Source organism: Stegostoma tigrinum, chromosome 28, assembly GCF_030684315.1.
Source record: "Stegostoma tigrinum isolate sSteTig4 chromosome 28, sSteTig4.hap1, whole genome shotgun sequence".
Taxonomy (NCBI): Eukaryota; Metazoa; Chordata; class Chondrichthyes; order Orectolobiformes; family Stegostomatidae; genus Stegostoma; species Stegostoma tigrinum.
In genome coordinates this window covers 17,409,375-17,431,094 of record NC_081381.1, presented here as the reverse complement: position 1 = coordinate 17,431,094, position 21,720 = coordinate 17,409,375, and the positions used below count along the sequence as shown (strand labels likewise).

The 21,720-nt window shown below is 44.5% G+C and overlaps 1 protein-coding gene across 5 annotated transcripts in view; it reads right to left on the bottom strand.

Moving 5' to 3' along the window:
* The window catches only part of klhl17 (kelch-like family member 17), a 78,073-nt gene that overhangs the window by 50,084 nt on the left and 6,269 nt on the right, over positions 1-21,720 (bottom strand). For 3 of the 5 annotated variants that reach the window (XR_009442757.1, XM_048561297.2, XM_048561298.2), the window contains exon 4: positions 3,640-3,754. Coding sequence is in view for 4 of the 5 variants with exons in the window: in XM_048561297.2 (XP_048417254.1) it covers positions 3,640-3,642 (3 nt within the window). In the remaining variant the exon portion in view is untranslated. Of the gene's footprint in view, positions 1-3,639; positions 3,755-9,514; positions 9,626-13,258; positions 13,363-21,720 lie in introns of those variants that run through there. The other 2 variants (XM_048561300.2, XM_048561301.2) reach the window with 2 other exon arrangements.

Below are 21,720 nucleotides of genomic sequence, written 5' to 3'. Positions count from 1 at the left end.
TGATGTACCTCTGTAAGGTCATCCCTCAATTTCCTAACAATCCAGGGAAAAGAAATCCCAGCCTATCCATCCTCTTATCACAACTGAAACCCTCCATTCCCACCAACGTCCTGGTAAATCTCTTCTGAGCCCTCTCCAGCTTCATAATATCCTTCCTGTTATAGGCGGATGTCACCAGACCTGCTGAGTTTCTCCAGCATTTTCTGTGTTTTGTTCTTTTGTTGCTGTTCATCTCAACTCCTTCCATTTGCTAACCACAAGGTCTAAAACCAGCCTTCTTTCACACAAAGGACTGTGGAAATCTGAACTCTCCCCATCGGAAAGCCAGAATCCACTGGGCTGGTCAGTTAGAGCTACAAAGGTTGCGTTTCATTGAATTTTGCTCATTTAAAGACACCAGGCCTTTCTGTGGATTCTCCCCTGGGGGTTGTGGGGAGAATTGGTTGGGGCGAGGCCCCTCACAGTTTAAGACCCATTGGCTGGCTCCAGCTCTGAGATTGCAAAGGTAAGCACTGGCAGAGGAATAGCCCGGAGCTAGGACCCCGGTGACCGATGACTGGCAGCAACGTCTGGAGGAAGGTCGGGGGTGGGGTGGGGGAGTGGGGGGGAAGCAGTGCTGGAAGTAGGAGGGCAGGCCCATGGCTCCAGCTTGGACATAGTGGCTGCGGGAGTGACCGCAACAGTAGAGACGGGGCCTGTGATGGAGACTCCGGAGCCCGTTACAGAGAAGCTGGCCAATGTCAAGCAGTGAATGGAGGAGGAGCAGCAGAGGGAGGTAACAAGAAGAGGAGGGAAAGGTGAACTCTACTGCGTTACATTCCGTGTTGTTTAAGCTGGCACCGGAGCACGGCCACACTTTGCATTTCGCACATGCAAAAACGCATTTCACTGTATTTTTATATTCATGTGACAATGCATCTAAACCTACTTCTGACTACGGGGTAGGGGTTCAAGTCCGGTAGGTGTCATTGAGGTACTCTTCAGCCATGATCTAACTTGGCACAAGTTGTAGTGTTCACTGATCTACCCCTGTTCCAAGGATCATATTGGAATAATGACTATAAACTGTAAAACTGGTTCCAAAAATGTAGAATGTAGCTGATAACGTGATATCATTCCTGCTCACTGACATTGGTAACATTTTGCTTATCACTTTCAGTGATGAATTGTGTGCGATGAAGATTTTATTTTGTCTACTTTGACAATTAACAGGAAAAAATCCTAATTCATTCATCCCATTATTCCTGCACAAACTCCCTGGCCATTTATTCCCAACCACAGGAGACTAAGTTGGCCGTGCACCCTTGCTGGTCTCCAAAGATTATCATGGTCCTTGAGGATTATCATGCAAGATTGCAGAAAATTCATCCATTCTTGATCTTGGACAATACAACCGATGGTTGGAATTCTAAGTGGTGTTTGTTGGAACTGGATTATATCATGGACAAGGGGAGAGATGGTTTTTTTGAGAAAGACTACCCACAATCACAGAATGAAAAGTTGAAGCTATGAAGCAAAGTTTGAAAACTAAACAAGGCATTTGGAATAAAAGGAGATCGAGATTGTATCCAGTTGCAGCTTATAAAGTTGTGGAAGATTATTTTCGGAGATAAACAGCAAAGGGTTGGCTTGTAGCTTTCGTAAATGAGGCATATGGTGTTTATCATTGTAAAGAGCAAATGGCCATCTTCGTATTTTTTTTAAATACCAAAGATGTTTCAAAAACTGAAGACGTTCCTGCACATGAGAGGGCGAGACTGTCTCAACAATTGATTTCTTGGTCTGGTTACTGCATGATTGAGGTGGGATCTATGAATATGAATATTAAAGCGAAGTCTCATTCATTTCACCCTCTCATCACCACCATAATTTCTCAAAGCACAGAAACAACAGGAAGTACATCAAACTAGGAAGTACATTTTTTTAGAATATGACCGGAATGTACGTAAAGTTTTAGTAAACAGCAACGGCTAGATTTAAATTCCATTTAAACTGTATTTCACTACAAGCAGCCTCTCTCTCGGATGTGATTCAGAAATTGCTCATAATAATGTTTTCATCCTACAACGTAAACTAACATTACTTAGAATGACACTTTGAGGTTACTATAGGTCAGTAACTGATCTTTCATCTCAGAGTTGTTTGTTCCCATCCAGTAGATGAACACTTCCACTCACTCTTTTATCGACAAGAGGTCTCTTTCAAATGAGTTGGAGCAGTCTCTATCCGGATCCCAGAATCAAACTGTCATCAATTTGGCGATCCCTCAAGCCCCCTGGGGCTACAGTATTGTACAGCGTATTTCACTTCAATAACTGGCATTGCCAATGGAGAAACCATGCGGTAGGAGGTAAAAACAATGATAAAACTGCAACCCAGGCAGCCAGGCTTGTTGGCTGGGGCTGAGGCAAATAGTGTCATCTGCAGCAAGGAATAATAAAAAACGGCCTTTCTTTTTCCTCAACACCATTTAACCTTCGGCCTGAGCTTTATCACTTTGTACAGTGGCTTCCTCTGTGCCCTTTCTTCCTGCGTTGGACGGTCATGTGCCCCTGACCCCATGTGAATCACAAAATGGTACAGATGCTTTTCAAATCGGTCCTTACAAGTCTTTCATCCCCTCAGCAAGTTGGACTGGGGACTCAAGAGCCTGAAGTCAAGGAGGCAATGGGCTAATCCACAAGGTCAGAGGTCACATGACATCAGATTATAGCCCAACAGATTCATCTAAAATCACAAGCTTTCGTAGCATTGCCCCTTCACCAGGTGAAGTCCACTTCATCTGATGAAGGAGCAGTGCTCGGAAAGCTTCTGATTTCGACTAAACCAGTTGGACTATAACCTGGTGATGTCCGGACTTTGATCACCCACAGTCCAACACCAGCACCTCCACGTCATAATCCACAAGATCATGGCAATGACCGAAACTCCAACAAAAAAAAAGTGTTCAAACTAAAATGCAGAAGGGGGTAGTAGCATGCTGCACAACCAAACACTTGTCAAACCAGGAACTATTAACACTCAAAAGTGGAATACTTCGAAATGGGGATAACATGGTGTGGAGCTGGATGTACACAGCAGGCCAAGCAGCATCACAGGAGCAGGCAGGCAGGCAGACGTTTCAGGCCTAGATCTTTTCTGAAGAAGTGTCTAGGCTTGAAACACCAGCTTTCCTGCCCCTCTGATGCTGCTTGGCCTGCTGTGTACATCCAACTCTACACCTTGTTATCTCAGATTCTCCAGCATCTGACAGTTCCTATTATCCCTGCAACTACTTTGAAACAGGGCTGGCTTCTTTCAAACTCAGGTGGTGCTGCGAGCTTGTCTCTGTTGGGGAGATCTGAATACTGCGCCAATTGAGATATTGTACAAATACTTTCCATGTGATGAACTGACATTCATTTTATACCTGTATGCCTACATTATAGTTAAATATGTTCTTAGTACATGTGACAATAAAATCAATATCACACTACACCCACATGAAAAGTTTCAGAACAAAGTTATCCATGAACATGCTGACAAGTCTACTGTAACACTGAAACAAGCAAGTCATTAAATAATAAATCAGTTTTGTTGTTGTTCATGCAACCGAAGGTTTAAAAGCTTCAGTGCCTTTTAAAGGATGGTGATACTTACCATTCTCACAAAGTTTACACTCAACCTTCCAGAAGTTCCTTCAGGGAAAGACCCACCTATGTTTTAGAGAGTGATCTTTGGTCGGCTGAGTTAAAATTTGTGAAATGAGACAAGTCTGAAAAGGAGAAAAGGAAATAATGCTGCTTTAAAATCTGAAAAAGATATCTGAAGAAATGCAAAACAAAACATTTTTCTCCATTCATTAAAGAAAATGCCAGCATTAAATATCCTTCCACTTTTCAAAATGCAAACAGATTAACATGTGAAAACATTCTCTGGCAAAGTGAATAATGTGTAAACTGAGGACACACACAAATAATAAAAGCAAAATACTGCAGGCACTGGAGTTCTGAAACAAACACAGAGAATGTTGAAAACACTCAGTGGGCCTGTGGAGAGGGGAACAGAGTTAAAGTTTTGAGTCTGGGATGTCCCTTCTTCTGAATTGAAGACTAACACTGGACTCTCAAAAATCCCTGTAGTGGGGAAGCCATTCGGCCCATCGAGTTTACACTGACCTTCTGAAGAACATCCCATTCGGACATGCCCTCTTAGACTATCCCTGTAACCCTGAACTTCCCAATGGCTAGTCCACCCAGCCGGCACATCCCTGGGCACTATGCAACAATATAGTGTGGCCGATCCACCTAACCTGCATATCTTTGGACTGTGGGAGGAAAGCGGAGCACCCGGAGGAAACCCACAGAGACACAGGGAGACTGTGCAAACTCCACACAGACAGGCTGGAACTGAACCCTTTGTCCCTGGTGCTGTGAGGCAGCAGCGCTAACCATCGAGTTATCCTGCCTCCCATTACATTAACCTGAGACATTAACCTTGTCTTTCTTTCCACAGATGCAACCAAACCTGTAGAGCTTGTCCAGCAATTTTTGTTACACACAAAAATGCAGTCCAACATGAGAAGTACATTATGGAGCACTATGTAAATAGTCCAACTCAGGAAGAGGCTATGCTAGACCTGGTGTTGGGGAATGACCCCTGCCAGGGGGTTGAAGTTTCAGTAGGGGATTACTTTGGGAATAGTGATCACAATTCCATAAGTTTTAGAATACTCATGGACAAAGACGAGAGTGGCCCTAAAGGAAGAGTGCTGAACTGGGGGAAAGCCAACTATAGCAAGATTCGACAGGAGCTGGGGAATATGGATTGGGAACAGCTGTTTGAGCGTAAATTCACATTTGATATGGGGGAGGCTTTTAAAGAGAGGTTGATGAGAGTGCAGGGCAGACATGTCCTTGTGAAAATGATGGATAGAAAGGGCAAGATTAGGGAACCATGGATGACAGGTGAAATTGTGAGACTAGCAAAGAGGAAAAAAGAAGCATACATAAAGGTCTAGGCAACTGACATCAGAGGAAGCTTTGGACGAATATCAGGAAAATAGGACCAATTTGGAGGAATTAATGAGAGCTAAAAGGGGTCATGAAATATCTTTAGCAAATAGGGTTACCGAAAATCCCAAAGCCTTTTATTCATACATAAGGAGCAAGAGGGTAACTAAAGAAAGGACTGGCCCACTCAAGGACAAAGGAGGGAAGTTATGTGAGGAGCTGGAGAAAATGAGTGAGTGAGATTCTTAATGAGTACTTTGCGTCGGTATTCACCGAGAAAGACACGATGGGTGTTGAGGTCAGGGATGGATGTTTGATTACTCTAGGTCAAGTCGGCATTAGGAGGGGGGCAGTGTTGGGTATTCTAAAAGGATAAGTCCCCAGGTCTGGATGGGATCTATCCCAGGTTACTGGTGGAAGAAAGAAAGGAAATAACTGGGACCTTAACAGATATCTTTGCAGCATCCTTGAGCACGGGTGAGGTCCTGGAGGATTAGAGAATTGCTGATGTTGTCCCCTTGTTAAAGAAGGGTAGCAGGGATAATCCAAGTAATTATAGACCGGTGAGCCTGACGTCAGTGGTGGGGATGCTGGTGGAGTGGATACTGAGGGATAGGGTCTATTTACATTTGGAAGAAGATGGGCTTATTTGTGATAGACAACATGGTTTTGTGCAGGGAAGGCCATATTTTTCCAATTTGATAGAATTCTTTTAGGAGGTGACAAAATTGATAGATGAGGGAAGGGCTGTAGATGTCATATACATACACTTCACTAAAGCATTTGACAAGGTTCCCCATGGTAGGCTGATGGAGAAAATGAAGTTTCAGAGGGTCCAGGCTGGACTAGCACGATGGATAGAGAACTGGCTGGGCAACAGGAGACAGAGTAGTAGTGGAAGGGAGTTTCTCAAAACGGAGAACTGTGACCAGTGGTGTTCCACAGGGAACTGTGTTGGGACCACTGTTGTTTGTGATATACATAAATGATCTGGAGGAAGGTATAGATGGTCTGAATAGCAATTTTGCAGATGACACTAAGATTGGTGAAGTAGCAGATAATGAAGGGGACTGTTGGAGAAGGCAGCAGAATACAGATAGATTGGAGAGCTGGGTGGCGAAATGGCAGATAGAGTTCAATCCAGGCAAATGCGGGGTGTTGCATTTCAGAAGATCCAATTCAAAAGCAAACTATATGGTAAATGGAAAAGCCCTGGGGAAAATTGATACACAAAGAGATCTGGGTGTTCAAGTCCATTGTTCCCTGAAGGTGGCAACACAGGTGGATAGAGTGGTCAAGAAGGCATACGACATGCTTTCATTCATCGGACATTAAAGATGGGTTTAACTCCCACATTGGTTGAAGTTACAATGAAAGTCCAACTTTCTAACCTCTCTCCTCGCCTGAGGCATGGTAACCGTCAAGTTAAACCACCATTAGTTGTCTCTCTCCAATGGGAGAAATGCCCAATGGCCCAGTAGGACTATGGCAACTTCATAATAATGTACAGATATAACACTCTTTCATCAATAAGTAATGTCCAATACTGAAAAACAGAGACGCACTAACAATTGGAATGTTAATTTTTGAATTGGGGAATGGTATTTAACAGGAATCAAACCGCCATGATTAGACAGAGTTCGGATTCATCTAGCTTGCGAGGCTCCAAAAATGGCACTGCAAGGTCCCAGACAAGAGTGGCTGTAACTCTTTCAATCCAACATTCTCACTGTTGCTGATGGAGCAACTGTCCAATCATTTAAGGGGCACCTTGAAAACTGGTGGCCCTGAAAGGTGAACTTACCCAATGAGCAGGCACTGTACAAAGTCTTCAGTTTGATTCCATCATGTTTACCTTCTTGGTTTGCATTCATTCAAAGGCGGGCCAAACCGTGCCCAGGAATATTAGTAGTGTCTTCCTTTTGAGGGGAGGGTTTTGGTTATATTCCCTGGAGGTAAACCTTGCTAAGCCCTGCATTACAATAAGTCTATCAGATTACTAGATCAATAGTGCAAGCAAGATGGAGCTAATGTTGCTGGGGATGCGAGTGCTTTACCTTCCATAATCCAACAATCTTCAGGGTGTGGAGCTGGATGAACACAGCAGGCCAAGCAGCATCTCAGGAGCACAAAAGGTGACGATTCAGGCCTAGACCCTTCATCAGAAAAGGGGGGATGGGGAGAGGGTTCTGAAATAAATAGGGAGAGAGAGGGAGGCGGACCAAAGATGGTTAGAGGAGAAGATAGGTGGAGAGGTGGGGAGGGGATAGGACTGACCTATCCCCACCCCCCTTTTCTGATGAAGGGTCTAGGCCCGAAAACATCAGCTTTTGTGCTTCTGAGATGCTGCTTGGCCTGCTGTGTTCTTCCAGCACCACACTTTGTTATCTTGGATTCTCCAGCATCTGCAGTTCCCATTATCTCCAATCTTCAGGGTGTACCTTCTATTTACACAACACAATCAACTTTGAAGGCAAGCTTTTCAACTAGTTTTAATCCTTCGTGCCAATTCTGGCTAGACTTTGGACAGAGCGCCGGCACAAACTGGCGAGCTACATGTTACACATTCCATAAATGAAGCAGGATTAGTCCCTAAACCTTGCAACAATAAGCATTTAAATTTTTACCTGAAAGGGGAAGAGTCAGATAATACAAGTTACTAGAACTGGTTAAGACTGTAATAACAATCATGGGTGATCTGGTAATCCTCTGTCCACCTTCCTGTTCCTTCCTCATAAATCACGATTCCTCAACTGATTAAAAATCTTTATCTGTCTCAGCCTCTAACATATTTACTGACCTGGCCCCTATAGCCCTCTGTGATAACGGATTCCACACATTCACTACCATCTTAAAGAAGAGATTCCTCCTTATCTTTGTCTTAAATGTGCAAACCCTAATTCTACCCTGCCAACCTCACATTCTACTATCATCCATGCGCCAATCCAAGAGTCGCTTGAACGCCCCTAATGTATCTGACTCCACTACCACCACCGGCAGCACGTTCCACACACCCACCACTCTCTGTATGAAGAGCCTATCTCTGACATCTCCCCTAGACCTTCCTCCAATAACCTTAAAATTATGCCCCTTTGTAATAGTCATTTCCGCCCTGGGAAAAAGTCTCTGACTATCCACTCTATCTATGCCTCTCATCACCTTGTACACCCTATCAAGTCACCTCTCATCCTTCTTCGATCCAATGAGAAAAGCCCTAGCTCCCTCAACCTTTCCTCATAAGACCTCCAGTCCAGGCAGCATCCTGGTAAATCTCCTACACACCCTCTCTAAAGCTTCCACATCTTTCCTGTAATGAGGCGACCAGAACTGAACACAATATTCCCACTGTGGTCTAATCATGGTTTTACAGAGATGCAGTGCAACCTCACGGCTCTTAAACTCAATTCCCCTGTCAATGAAAGCCAATACACCATATTAACAACCCTATCAACTCGGGTAACAACTTTGAGGGATCTATGAACATGGACACCAAGATTCCTCTGTTCCTTCACACTGCCGAGAATCCTGCCGTCAACCCTGTATTCTGCATTCAAATTCAACCTTCCAAAATGAATGACTTCACACTTTTCTGGGTTGAATACCATTTGTCACTTCATTGCCCAGCAGTGCATCCTGTCAATGTCCCACTGGAACCTACAACACTATCTACAGCTCCACCAATCTTTGCGTCATCAGCAAACTTACTAACTCTTCCACTTCCTCATCCCAAGTCATTTCTAAAGATCACAAAGAGCAGAGGTCCCATAACAGATCCCTGCGGAACACCAAGTCACGGGGCTCCAGGCTGAATACTTTCTATCTACTCCCACCCTCTGTCTTCTAGTGGGCAGCCAATTCTGTGTCCAGTCAGCTAAATTTCCCTCTATACCATGCGTCCTTACTTTCTGAATGAGCCTACCATTGGGAATCTTATTAAATGCCTTGCTAAAATCCATATATACCACATCCGCTGCTCTACCTTCAATGCGTTTTGTCACATCCTCAAAGAATTCAATAAGGCTTGTGAGGCATAACTATTTCTAACCAAACTGTGCTTTTCCAAATAATCATAAATACTATCTCTCAGAATCCTCTCCAATAATTTGCCCACCACAGAAGTTCACAGCAGTGGAGCTGTTGGTCTGACTAATGCCTTGTACAATTTCTGCAAAACCTCCCTTCTTTTACACTCCATTCCTGTTTTGTGGAAAGTAGCAAGTATTAGAAAATGACATGAAGTCTGCACTGAAGGGACACTTTATCAAGCTTTATGTTATCACTGTGTGGCCAGCACAAGGTGGCGGGTGGAATATGTGCTAGTGGATGTTGAAGGATATCATAAGAATGCAGTTGGGTGTCTTATAAGTTTTAAATGGAACCAATGAATTACACAACTAAACTGGATTGAGATAGGATAGTTAATAATGGTTGTGTGGAATTGCGTAATTGGTCAATAGCCTGTATGTGATTAGATAACTACAACTTGTGTTGTAACAGTATAACTGTGACCACATGTAACTCACCAGCGGAATCAATACGCTATCTTTGGATATGTTATCTTCCGGAAGACTCCGTGACAGAGTTAGAAGTTTAGGAGAGACTTTCAAAATTTCCACAAAGTCTCACCATCCTTGCTCACTCTGTCTTACTGCCTTCCCTAAAAATAAAGGGCATTAGTGAACCAGGCTTGTTGTCACCATCTCCCATTATAGACACTTGGTTTATATTGTGACTGAGTTTAGATTTCAACAGCCATGTTTTCTTTATTCATTCATGGGATGAGGGCATTGCTGGCTCAGCAGCATTTATTGCTCATCCCTAACTGCCCAGACAGCAGTTCAGAATCACCCACACTGCCACGTGTCTGGACTCATATGTAGGCCGCACCAGGTAAGGATGACAATTTCCTTCCCTAAAGTGAACCAGATGGGTTTTTCCAACAATCTGCAATGTAGACACAGTCATCGTTACACTCTTAATTCCATTTGTTTTATTGAATTTTAATTCCACTATCTGCCATGGTGGAATTCAAGCCTGGGTCCCCAGAATTTCTCTGGGTCGCTGGATTAACAGTCCAGTGATAATACCACTAGGCCATCACCTCCTCTATGTGGTGGTGTTTGAAAGCATGGACGCTGACAATTAACTCAGGGCCTTCATTATTAGTGTAGTGGCATTACCACTGTCTTCTCTCAGTCACATAATCAGACCAATGCTGGGTTTATACTCTTAGCTGACATCCCAAAGCTGAACCTTTTGAGGAACTGGTCTGTGGACGAGAATTGATTCAACGCTCACTCTCAGTGTCCTGATGGTTTTGGTTAAAGATCCTAAGACATAAATCAAAGTAGAGCATGGTGCTCCATGCCCATCACTGCACTCCAAAAACACAATTCCGATGGGATGAAGAGAGATTAGATTCCCTACAGTGTGGAAACAGGCCTTTCGGCCCAACAAGTCCACACCGCCCCCTTGCAGCATCACAGCCAGGCCCAACCCCCTATAACCCACACACCCCTGAACACTATGGACAATTTAGCATGGCCAATCCACCTAGCCTGCACATCTTTTTACCGTGGGATGAAACCAGACCACCCAGAGGAAACCCACACAAACACGGGGAGAACGTGCAAACTCCACACAGACAGTTGCCCGAGGCAGGAATCGAACTCAGGTCCCTGGCACTGTGAGGCTGCGGTGCCAACCACTGAGCCACCGTGCCAAGGTGATGAACACAGCAGGCCAAGCAGCATCAGAGGAGCAGGAAAGTTTGACATTTCGGGCCTAGACCTTTCTTCAGGCCCGAAACGTCAAGCTTTCCTGCTCTTGTGATGCTGCTTGGCCTGCTGTGTTCATCCAGCTCTACACCTTGTTATCTCAGATTCTCCAGCAACTACAGTTCCTACTATCTCTGATGAGATGAAGCTGCTTTGAGCAAGGGAACAACAATGTTAGCTCTAAATATCAACAACTTTCATTTCATTAGTGCCATCAAGTTAGGAATTTGCCAAGACATTTCACAGAGGAAAAACAGACGATCAGCAAAAATGGTCAAAAGAAAGAATTTTGACGTTACAAATCATATTTAGAATATATACTTACACCAAAAGCCCACTCTGAAAGTCATTGTTCTGCATCAGTCCCTTGATTGCAAACTCTCACCAGTGGCTCAGAATCTAAAGGCACCACACAGTCAAGCAAAGGGCCAAGACTCTCCCAATGAGGCAATGGAACACAGGTGGTGTGTGTGGGGTTGTGGGTGGGTTAGGGGACATAAAGGGAGAGCGAGAGCAAGAATGCCTTCCAGTAAAATGAACAATTGAGATCACTGGTGATATCCTCTAAATTTGCATAAATGTCATTGTCTGGGTCAAAGAATGGCTTCTGTTTAAGTGAAATACCGCGGGAACAAATCAGCTGTTACATCGTACGGTGGGGTCCAGTTACTGCAAATACAGATTGTATAAGAAGAAAGGGTAGGAAGAAAACAAATCCCCAAATTAAAACCTGCAGGATCTTGTACCTCCTCTCTTTGGCGAGAGCCAGGACCTTGCTTTTCCATGGAAGATGAGGCGAGAAACAGAAACACACCTCATGCAGTCCTCACGTGAATCACTGAGACCCCTCCTCTCCATCTCCTCAACAGATGTTTCACCGACACACAACAGTTAATATTCTTTAGCATTATGAACATAGGTGTTCAATCAAGCTCATTCTTCCATTCATTGAGTTAGGCTAATCTATACCTTAATGTCAACCATCTATCTCGGTTCTAAAATCCTCAATACTCCCGAATAAACAATCTCAGTTCTCAATGGAGTTGCACTTACTGCAGTTTTAAAGTGAGGAGCGTTTCAGACATTTACTGACCTTTGTTTGAAGCTGACGGTCTTGAGGGGTATAGGTAATAGGTGAATGACAGATGCCTTTTCTCTAGGGTGGGGTGGGGGGGGATTTCAAAAACTAGAGGACATAATTTTTCAGGCAAGAGGAGAAAGATTTAAAAAAAGACATGGGGGCAATTTTTTTTGGTTCATGAGTGAAATGAACGTCCGGAGGAAGTGGTGGGTGTGAGTACAGTTACAATGTTTAAAAGACATCTGGATAAGGACATGGATAGGAAAGGTTTGGAGGGATACTGGCCAAGTGCAGGCCGTTTGGGATTACGGTCAGCATGGTCTGGTTGGATCGAAGGGTCTGTTTCTGTGCTGTCTGACTTTATGAGAATTATTCCATGAAATCAGCCTTCAACAAATCTTGCAACACATTCCCTTGTCTGATTGTCTTAGCAATTTAATTATCCAACGTTTTGGAGCAGATCTGTAGCTCGGCTTGCGGGTGTTGAGGCTGGTTGGCTCGCCGAGCTGGTTTGTTGTTCCGCGGACGTTTCGTTACCGTGCTGGGTAACATCCTCAGTGCAGCCTCCAATGAAGCATCGGTGTGTTTTCCCGCCTGGTTTTTAGATTCTGGAATTTAGTTGCGATGGATTGCCTCACTTCCAGTTTTCCTTCGTAGTGGAGTGTATTCAGGGTGGAGTTCAATGTGTTTATTTATAACCTGCTTTGTGGAGTGCCATGCTTCCAGGAATCCTCGTGCTTGTCTCCGCCTAGCCTGTCCCAGGATCTTGGTGTTGTCCCAGTCGAAGTCGTGGCTGTCCTTGTCCGTGTGGATTGAGACGAGTGAGTATCGGTCGTGTCTTTTTGTAGCCAGTTGGTGTTCATGTACTCTTGTTAGTTTCCTTCCTGTTTGTCCGAGGTAGCGTTGCTCACAGTCTCTGCAGTGGATCTTGTCGATGACATTGGTCCTGTCCATGGTGGAGTGTGGGTCTTCAGCTTGGGTGAGCACTCGTTGTAGGGTAGATGTGGGCTTGTATGCCACTCTGATGCCTAGCGGTTGTAGAAGTCTTGTGGTGAGTTCTGACATGTTCGTGATGTAGGGTTGTGTGATGAGTGTGTCGGGGTTTGTAGAATCGGAGTAAGGAGATGCAGACAGGAACAGCATCAGAAAGATTCTACGGAGGAAACCCGGAAGTGAGGCAATCCATCGCAACAGACCCCAGAATCTAAAAACCCGGTGGGAAAACACACCGATGCTTCATTGGAGGCTGCACTGAGGATGTTACCCAGCACGGTAACAAAACGTCCACGGAACAACAAACCAGCTCAGCGAGCCAACCAACCTCAACAATTTAATTGTCTTCAATGCAGCAAACAGGGTCCTCTGTTTCCCACGATCCCTGGTAGTCAGGCAGCAGCTTCTGTACCAACCTGGAGGCTCAAAGATATTTGCAGGGTCCTTCAATTTCCATACTGCCCACTGCAGGGGTCTCCAGTCTGTCCAAGCTCTGGATACCCAATGCCTTTCCTCAATAACTGACAGATCTAGGCACAGATCCTGTACTGAGAGAGCAAGATAGGATCAGGGATGAAAGCATAAAGGACAGGAAAAAGAACCAATAAGCTTTAACAGCTTTAAAGGGATCCAGAAATATTTTGGAGCTAGTGAACTACTAAGTGCAGACGCAATACTCAGCCAGTTTGCACGCAGCAAGTCAGTCAGTGTGATCCCAAGGTTACTTACAAAAGGCACAATTACAATTCCACTGGGAGAACCTGCTCTTCTTCAAATTCCGTCATGGAATCTTTTACAGCTGTCTGACAACAAATCAGCATCAGGCAGTCTGGGCCTTGGGTTAACATCCCATCCGGTCAGAGATGCAACTACAGCACTCTCTCCAGACTAAAGCAAAAAGCCCCACAGTGTCGGTTTCGCTGGGATCCCTCAGGCCTGGTCTCGTCAGCACTGCCACTCTCTTTGTGGCTGAGAACACCTGGAGATCTTTCGATGGAATTTTGCCCAGTGCCATTGGAATTACTTGGGAGACAAGATCATCAGAACTCCAGTAGTAGATTTTGGGGAAATTCATTCACTCACTCACACACACACACACACACGAGGCCAGAATGCAAGCAACCCACTGACTCACTATTATTGCTTAATATCTCTTAAAAATCTACTGTTTTTATTGACTTATTCTCTTACTAACATCCTGTTCTATACTCTGCATCTCGATCAGAGGCTGAGGGGTGACCTTATGGAGTACATGGGCAGGGTTAATCGCAAAGGTCTTTTTCCCAGGGTAGGGGTGTCAGCAAACAGACGGCATAGGTTTAAGGCGAGATGGGAAAGACTTAAAAGGAACTAAGGGGCAACCTTTTCATGTAGAGTATGGTCTGTGTGTGGAAGGAGCTGCCAGAGGAAGTGGAGGAGGCTGGCACAGTTACAACATTTACTCAGAGGGTGGTAAGGGCATGGAATGCCCTGCCTGCTAATGTAGTTAACTCAGCCACATTAGGGGCATTTAAACAGTCCTTGGCTCAGCTTTTGGATGATGATGGGATAGTGTAGGGGGAGGGGCTTAGATTAGTTCACAGGTCGGTGCAGCATCAAGGGCCGAAGGGCCTGTTCTGCGCTGTATTGTTCTATGTTCTATGAATCAGCTTGGGTTGTCCCTTTTTAAGCCCTGGATGGATACACGAATACGAAAGGTTTAAGAGAGAAATGGATCAAACGCTGGCAAATGGAACTAGGTCAGATTGGGATGTTTGGTCAGAGCAGACAAATTGGACCAACTGCTGGATTCATTTAGGATATCTGGTTGGTATGGATGGGTTGGACCCAAGGGTCCGTTTCCACACTGTACAGATCTATGACTCCATGACTCAGCCTCATCCAATGTCTCCACGTAACTAAAATTTAAAATGGATCTTCAGGAATATAGGTTTCCTTCCCTCCTCTGTTGTTTTGCTTTTGCCCATGCGGCGCAACCAAAGCAGACAAATTATCTATCTACTGGAACAACGTGTTATCTTGTATCCGTGACACAATACAACAACCCAAGGAACTGCACAGGAGAGAGGTCAAACAATATTTTTTAAAAACTGGAATGGTTCTGGAAAACATGGTTGGGCAGAAGGACTGTGAATGTTTATAGTGCACAAATCCTCAAAAAGTGCAAAGAGAAACGAATCATGTGATTAAAGGACTTTGGTTTTTAAAACAGAATATGAAGACAAAACAGAGGTGGAAGTTAACAAGTCATTAATGAGGCCTCAGCTGAGCAATTCTGAGCACCTTTAGGCCTTACAAAGGATTGTTAGAAAGGTGGTTCACAAAGGATGGAGGGGCTGCAGTTACAAGGAGGGGTTAGAAAAAGTTGACGTGTATTTCCTCAAACAGCGATGAGTCAATGGTTAACCCAGAACCAAGGACCTGGGTTCCATTGTAGATGGGCAACAGGCTGTGTGGAGTTTGCATGCTCTCCCTGCTTCTGCTTGGGTTTCCCCTGGGGGCTCCGGTTTCCTCGCACAGTCCAAAGATGTGCAGGTTAGGTGGATTGGCCATGCTAAATTGCGCCATTGTGTCCAGGAATGAGCTGGTTAGGTGGGGCTAGCCATGGGAAATGCAGCGTTCCAGGGATAGGGTCAGGAGGTGGGCTTGGGTGGAATGTTCTTCGGAGGGTAGGTGTGGGCCAAATGGCCCACTTCCACCCTATAGGGATTCTATGATTCCAGTAGAGATTTGAGAGAGGCATTTGGGTCTTCCCTCTGACTTCCACATGGTGAGTGGGCTAACAATCAAGAGACAGCAATTTAAAATCCATTATTCACAATCAACGTGGATGAGAGGAGGTATCTTTTGCCCTATTTAAACTTGTTGAGGGCAGCAACACTGTGCTTAAAAAGGGACAACCCAAGTTGATTAATAGAACATAGAACATAGAACAATACAGCGCACAACAGTCCCTTCGGCCCTTGATGTTGTGCCGACCTGTGAACTAATCTAAGCCCCTCCCCCTACACTATCCCATCATTATCAATATGCTTGTCCAAGGACTGTTTAAATGCCCTTAATGTGGCTGAGTTAACTACATTGGCAGGCAGGGCGTTCCACGCCCTTACCACTCTCTGAGTAAAGAACCTGCCTCTGACATCTGTCTTAAATCTATCACCCGACAATTTGTAGCTATGCCCCCTTGTACAAGCTGAAGTCATCATCCTCGGAAAAAGACTCTCACTGTCTCATCCTCTGATCATCTTGTAAGTCTCTATCAAATCCCCTCTTAGCCTCCTTCTCGCCAATGAGAATAGACGCAAGTCCCTCAGCTTTCTTCGTAGGGCCTGCGCTCCAGACCAGGCAACATCCTGGTAAATCTCCTCTGCACCTTTTCCAATGCTTCCACATCCTTCCTGTAATGGGGCGACTAGCACTGTACGCAATATTCCAAGTGAGGCCGCACTAGCGTTTTGTACAGTTGCAGCATGACATCACGGCTCCGTGACTCAATCCCTCTACCAATAAAACCTAAAACACCGTAAGCCTTCTTAACAGCCTATCAACCTGGGTGGCAACTTTCAGGGATCTATGTACATCGACACCGAGATCTCTCTGCACATCTACACTACCAAGAATCTTTCCATTGACCCGATATTCTGCCTTCCTATTATTCCTCCCAAAGTGAATCACCTCACATTTATCCGTATTAAACTCCATTTGCCACTTTTCAGCCCAATTACATGAATACTTTCTTAATGCAGATGTACGTGGACTTCAGGATGAGTTACTGAGTTACAAACAGATGCAGGTGTGTGGGACTAAGCATATTATTTCTTCAAAATTGTATACAGTAGAACGGTTTCTGCCAGAGCGTGGAAAGGCAAACATGGGACAGCACAGTTCCGGACCCAGTCTTTGGAAATGAGCTCGGAGATGGAAGGCATATTCGTAGAGGAACAATTTGGAGATGACCAGGAGTCAGTTCGATAGTTACGGAAAAGGATTAGAATTGGATGGGGGTGAAATATTGTTTTAATCCAGGGCATGGTTAATTTAGATATTTTAAAATACAATTTGGACTGGGAGCAGCAATTTGTAGATTACACTGTGTCAGAACGGAGGGAGGTATTCAAGAAGGAACTATCCAGGGTGCAGGACAGGTGCATTTCTATAAAGCCAAGTGCATTTCTATAAAGGACAAGGTGTGGGACCAAGACTGGTGAACCCTGAATATCAAGGAACATGATAGTTCAGACTAAGAGGGGGAAAGGATAAAGAAAAGGTGCTGAGAGATACCAAGGACTCATTATGGAAGAGTCCTTAGAAAAGTAGAAAATAAGTGGTGGAAATCTTCTCAAGAAAGTTAGGAAAGTTAATCCTAGAATTCTTACATTGTGGAAATAGGCCCTTTGGTCCAACAAGTCCACATCAACCCTCAGAGCATCCCACCCAGAACCATCCCCTATAACCCACCTCATCTACACATCCCTGAACACTACGGGCAATTTATCATGGCCAGTCCACCTAGCCTGCACATCTTTGTGACTGTGGGAAGAAACCTGAGCATCCAGAGGAAACCCATGCAAACATGAGGAGAATGTGCAAACCCCACACAGACATTCACTCCAGGCTGGACTTGAACCTGGGTCCCTGGTGCTGTGAGGCATCAGTGCTAACCACTGAGCCACCGTGTCATCTTTAAGATAGTGCACGAGAAAGAATTAGTGCGTGGAACGTTGGAAAACCCAAAAGGATTTTCTAAAAATATGTGTAAAGAGTAAGAGGATTATGAAGGAAGGAGTAGTCACCCTCGAGATGACTGGAGTGTGGATCCAGAAGTCTTAGGTACAGTGCTCGGTGCCTTCACAATGGAAAGGAAAACCCAAGTAAAGTCATCAGGGATGGATGGCTGTGAAACATCCAGAGAAATTAGCAGAGAGATACAAAGAAGAGACTAGCTCATGTCAGCAGCCTAAGAAGTGCACATATCTGTAACAGAGGACATGATGCACCCCATTATGTCGAGGGAAACAAGCGAGGAGATACCAGGGGGCTCTGGTTGAATTCCAGTTGTCACTGCTCTGCCTGCTGTCCAGCCCATTGATATCCTCCTGCAGTTTATAGCTCTCCTCGTCATTATTTAGCAACCTGCCAATTTCCATGTCATCCACAAACTTCTTGAGCATACCCTAATATTTTGAGCCAAAGTCCTCAATGTACAGCACAAGTAGCCAGGGTCCAGCACGGAGCCCTGTGGAGCTACACTGGAAACAAACTTGCTGTCACACAACCATCCCTCTACCATGACCCACTGCTTCCTGACTCTCTGGTCGCAGGCAAGATGCCAAAGAACTGTTAATGTCCCATTATTCATTAAAAAATTGGAGGAAGGGATAGGGCAGGAAATTAAAGGCAAGTCAGTCTCACCTCAGTGGTTAGGAAGTCATTAGAAATTCTAAAGGACAGAATAAGGCAGGATAATCAAAATGAAAGGAGGGTAATGTTTGCCACATTTGATTAATTTTTTAGGAGGAGGTAATCAGGTGTGTTGGGAAGGCCACGTATTTGATGTGATCAGCACCGACTTTAGCGAAGCTTTTGATATGATCCCTTATGGCAGACTGGTGAAGAAAGTAAGAGCCCGTGGAATCCAAGGCAAAGTGGAACGTTGGAGCCGAAACTGGCCGAGAGTCAGGAAGCAGTGGGTCATGGTTGAGGGATGTTTGTGTGACCGGAAGTTCATTTCCAGCGTGGCTCCACAGGGCTCAGTGCGGGGCCCTGGCTACTTGTGCGTTACATTAAGGACTTTGGCTCAAAATGTTAGGGTATGGTCAAGAAGTTTGTGGATGACATGGAAATTAGCAGGGTGGTAAATAATGACGAGGACTGCCATAAACTGCAAGAGGATATCAATGGGCCGGACAGCCAGGCAGAGCAAGAACAACTGGAATTCAATCCAGAAAATTGAGAGGTAACACATTTGGGGAAGGCTAACAGAGTAAGGGATGATAGTGGGGTCCTGGGATATGTTTGATGATCAGAGGGACCTTAGGACGTTTATCAACGGATACCTGAAGTTAACAGGCATACAAAACAAGAGCAAGGAGATGGAGAGAAGGCTGGGAGGGGGCCTGATTAATGTGCATAAGATTATGAGCAATATAGATAGGGAGGATAGGAAGAGACATTTTAGGAGAAGGGTCAGCAATCAGTGGGCATGGACTTAAGGTAAGAAGGTGGTGGGAGTCTGGAACGCACTGCCTGAAACAGTGGTTAAGTCAGAAACCCTCATTACATTTAAAGTAGTATTCAGATATTCACTTACATTGCCATAGCCTCCAGGCTAGGGGTCAAAAACTGGAAAATGGAATTAGTTTAGTCAGGTCTTGTTGACCAGGAGGAACAGGACAGGCCAAATGGCCTCCTGTTGTACTTTAAACATCCGCAAATCTGTAACATTCAGAGGTAGCTTGAGGTTGTTTCCCGCAGTAGGGGAATCTCAAACACTGGGGCAGTGTCTCAGGATAAGGGGCTAATCATTAAGGACTGAGAGGGGTTGAAATTATTTCACTGGAAGGATTGTGAATCCTTGGAATTGTCGGCCCCAAAAGATTATGGATGCGTCACTACCGAAAATATTCAAGGCTGGAGCAGATGGGAGTTTTTGATGGCTCGTGGATGAGGGGAGGGATTGGAAAATGAAGATCAAGTCAACCATTAATGCACTGAAGGCAAAGCCAACTGAAGGGACTGTACAATCTTTCCCTGTTCCTATTTCTAATGCTCTAACTTTTAGATAAGATGTGAAACAGAGGATCAACTTGCCTTCTCCAGTCACCAAAAGACACTGGAGGGCATTATTTTATTTCAAAGAGGTGCCAGAAAATTCTTCCTGATATCGCACATTCATCCCACAACCAACATAAAATGCAGCAACATAACTAAAAATTGATAATCTCGTGAGTCACCAACATGAGAATTCTTTTGAATTATGTTGCGGAATTCTATCAAAAGGAACTAAAGCTCCCAGTACATTTACTCCCTGGATTCTTCAGAAAAGTGTAACAGTTGTGTACATGAGATAACAGGAACTGCAGATGCTGGAGAATCCAAGTTAACAAAGTGTGGGGCTGGATGAACACAGCAGGACAAGCAGCATCTTAGGAGCACAAGAGCTGACGTTTTGGGCCTAGACCCTTCATCAGATGTTGTCCGTTTCGTGCATTCTTGCTCATCTCAAGGTCAAATAAAGCAGCCTCAGGTCTACACAACGAATATAATTGGCAAAAAGCTGCTGGTCTGAACTTAGAAGCCTTCTGAGGGGAATATTCAGCCTTGTTACTGGAGCAAAATTGCAACACAAAGTAAACATTTGGAAAGGCAACTTGACTTTGCACATGACACATTATAGTTGACCTGGGAGTGCCCAATGCTGACACTTGTTCCTTACCTGCTCATCACCAAATGCTCACCGTCACATAAACATATGATCCAGTAGAACACAGGGATTGTAGGGGTTAGAATAGTTAGCTGTTTGTTTTTGTTTGGCAAGGATTCAAATGAGCCAAAAGACATTTTTCTGTGGCGTAGACCTCCGTGACTATGCACTGCCACAATCACAAGGCTTACAATGAGAGTATTATCCCAGAATAGGATCAGGAATCACCTTCAGAAACAGCGAGTGAAGAAACAGTAGCTAAAACAGAGCAGACAGGAATGGAACCGGAGGCAAGAATTAGAGTGAAAAGAACGAATATGGCAAGTGGACGATGTCAAGACCAGAGACAGAATCACAGAAGAAACAGAAAAAAAATATACCATTTGTTTCTCCGGTGACATGGAGTGGTTAAATTGCTTTTGTAACTTGAAACATTAAAGTTTCAGAGGGTTGAGTGTGTCTGATTGCACAAATCCCACTTACACTTTTCTTTTTAATGTGATGCTCTATATCACAATTTGAATTACAAACACCATTGATTGTGATCACATAATCAAATGTCCCCCTTCCAAGAGTTTTTCTTTGTTCTTTATTACTTACAGATTCCCATTTCCCACCGAATGGGATGGGTATGTGGTCTGTATTAGGATGCTACTAATATTGTTTTGTAGCTGCAATTTGGAATCTCTCCGAGACAAGCTGGTGTTGACTTCTCAGAAAAAGCAAGAACTGTAGATGATGGAGTCAGAGATAACAAGGTGTGGAGTTGGATGAACACAGCAGGCCAGGCAGCATCAGAGGAGTAGGAAAGTTGGCATTTCGGGTCAGGACTCTGAGAAAAAGGAGAAGTATCCCTAACTGAAACGTCAACTTTCCCGCTCCTCTGATGATGCCTGTCCTGCTGTGTTCCTCTAGCTCCATGATCTGCTAGCTCTGCTGTTGACTTCTGTCATGTTTCCTCAGTGTGCTCTGTCATGAGATTATAATCCAAAAGCATAACTTTAAGTACTTCAGGTACCACCAATGCCCAGCTGTTTCTCACCATCACCTCCCTCGACCCAACATTCTGTCTGGATCCCCCACTCTGCTTGTTCAGCATTCAGTACTGCTCAAATCAACATTTTCTCCAGTCAAGATGTTCATCATTTTCAGTCTCCACCACCAACTACTTCCCCTCTGCAACTGAACCTGACAGTTTCGATTTTGGCTTTGCATTTAATCCAATATTTACTCCTTTGATAAGACCACTTATTCCCAGCTCAGCAGCATCACCCAGCTCTAAATCCGCATTAGCACATCCTATGCTGTAATCCTTACCCGAGACTTTTGGTACCTTAACTTTTAAAATCCTGGCTAGCTGCCTGTCCTCCACTGTGGTTGATCTCGATCACCTTCAAAAACTGCAACTTGTATTGTAACTTGTATCTAATTCCATTCTGCGCTTTCTGACTCATA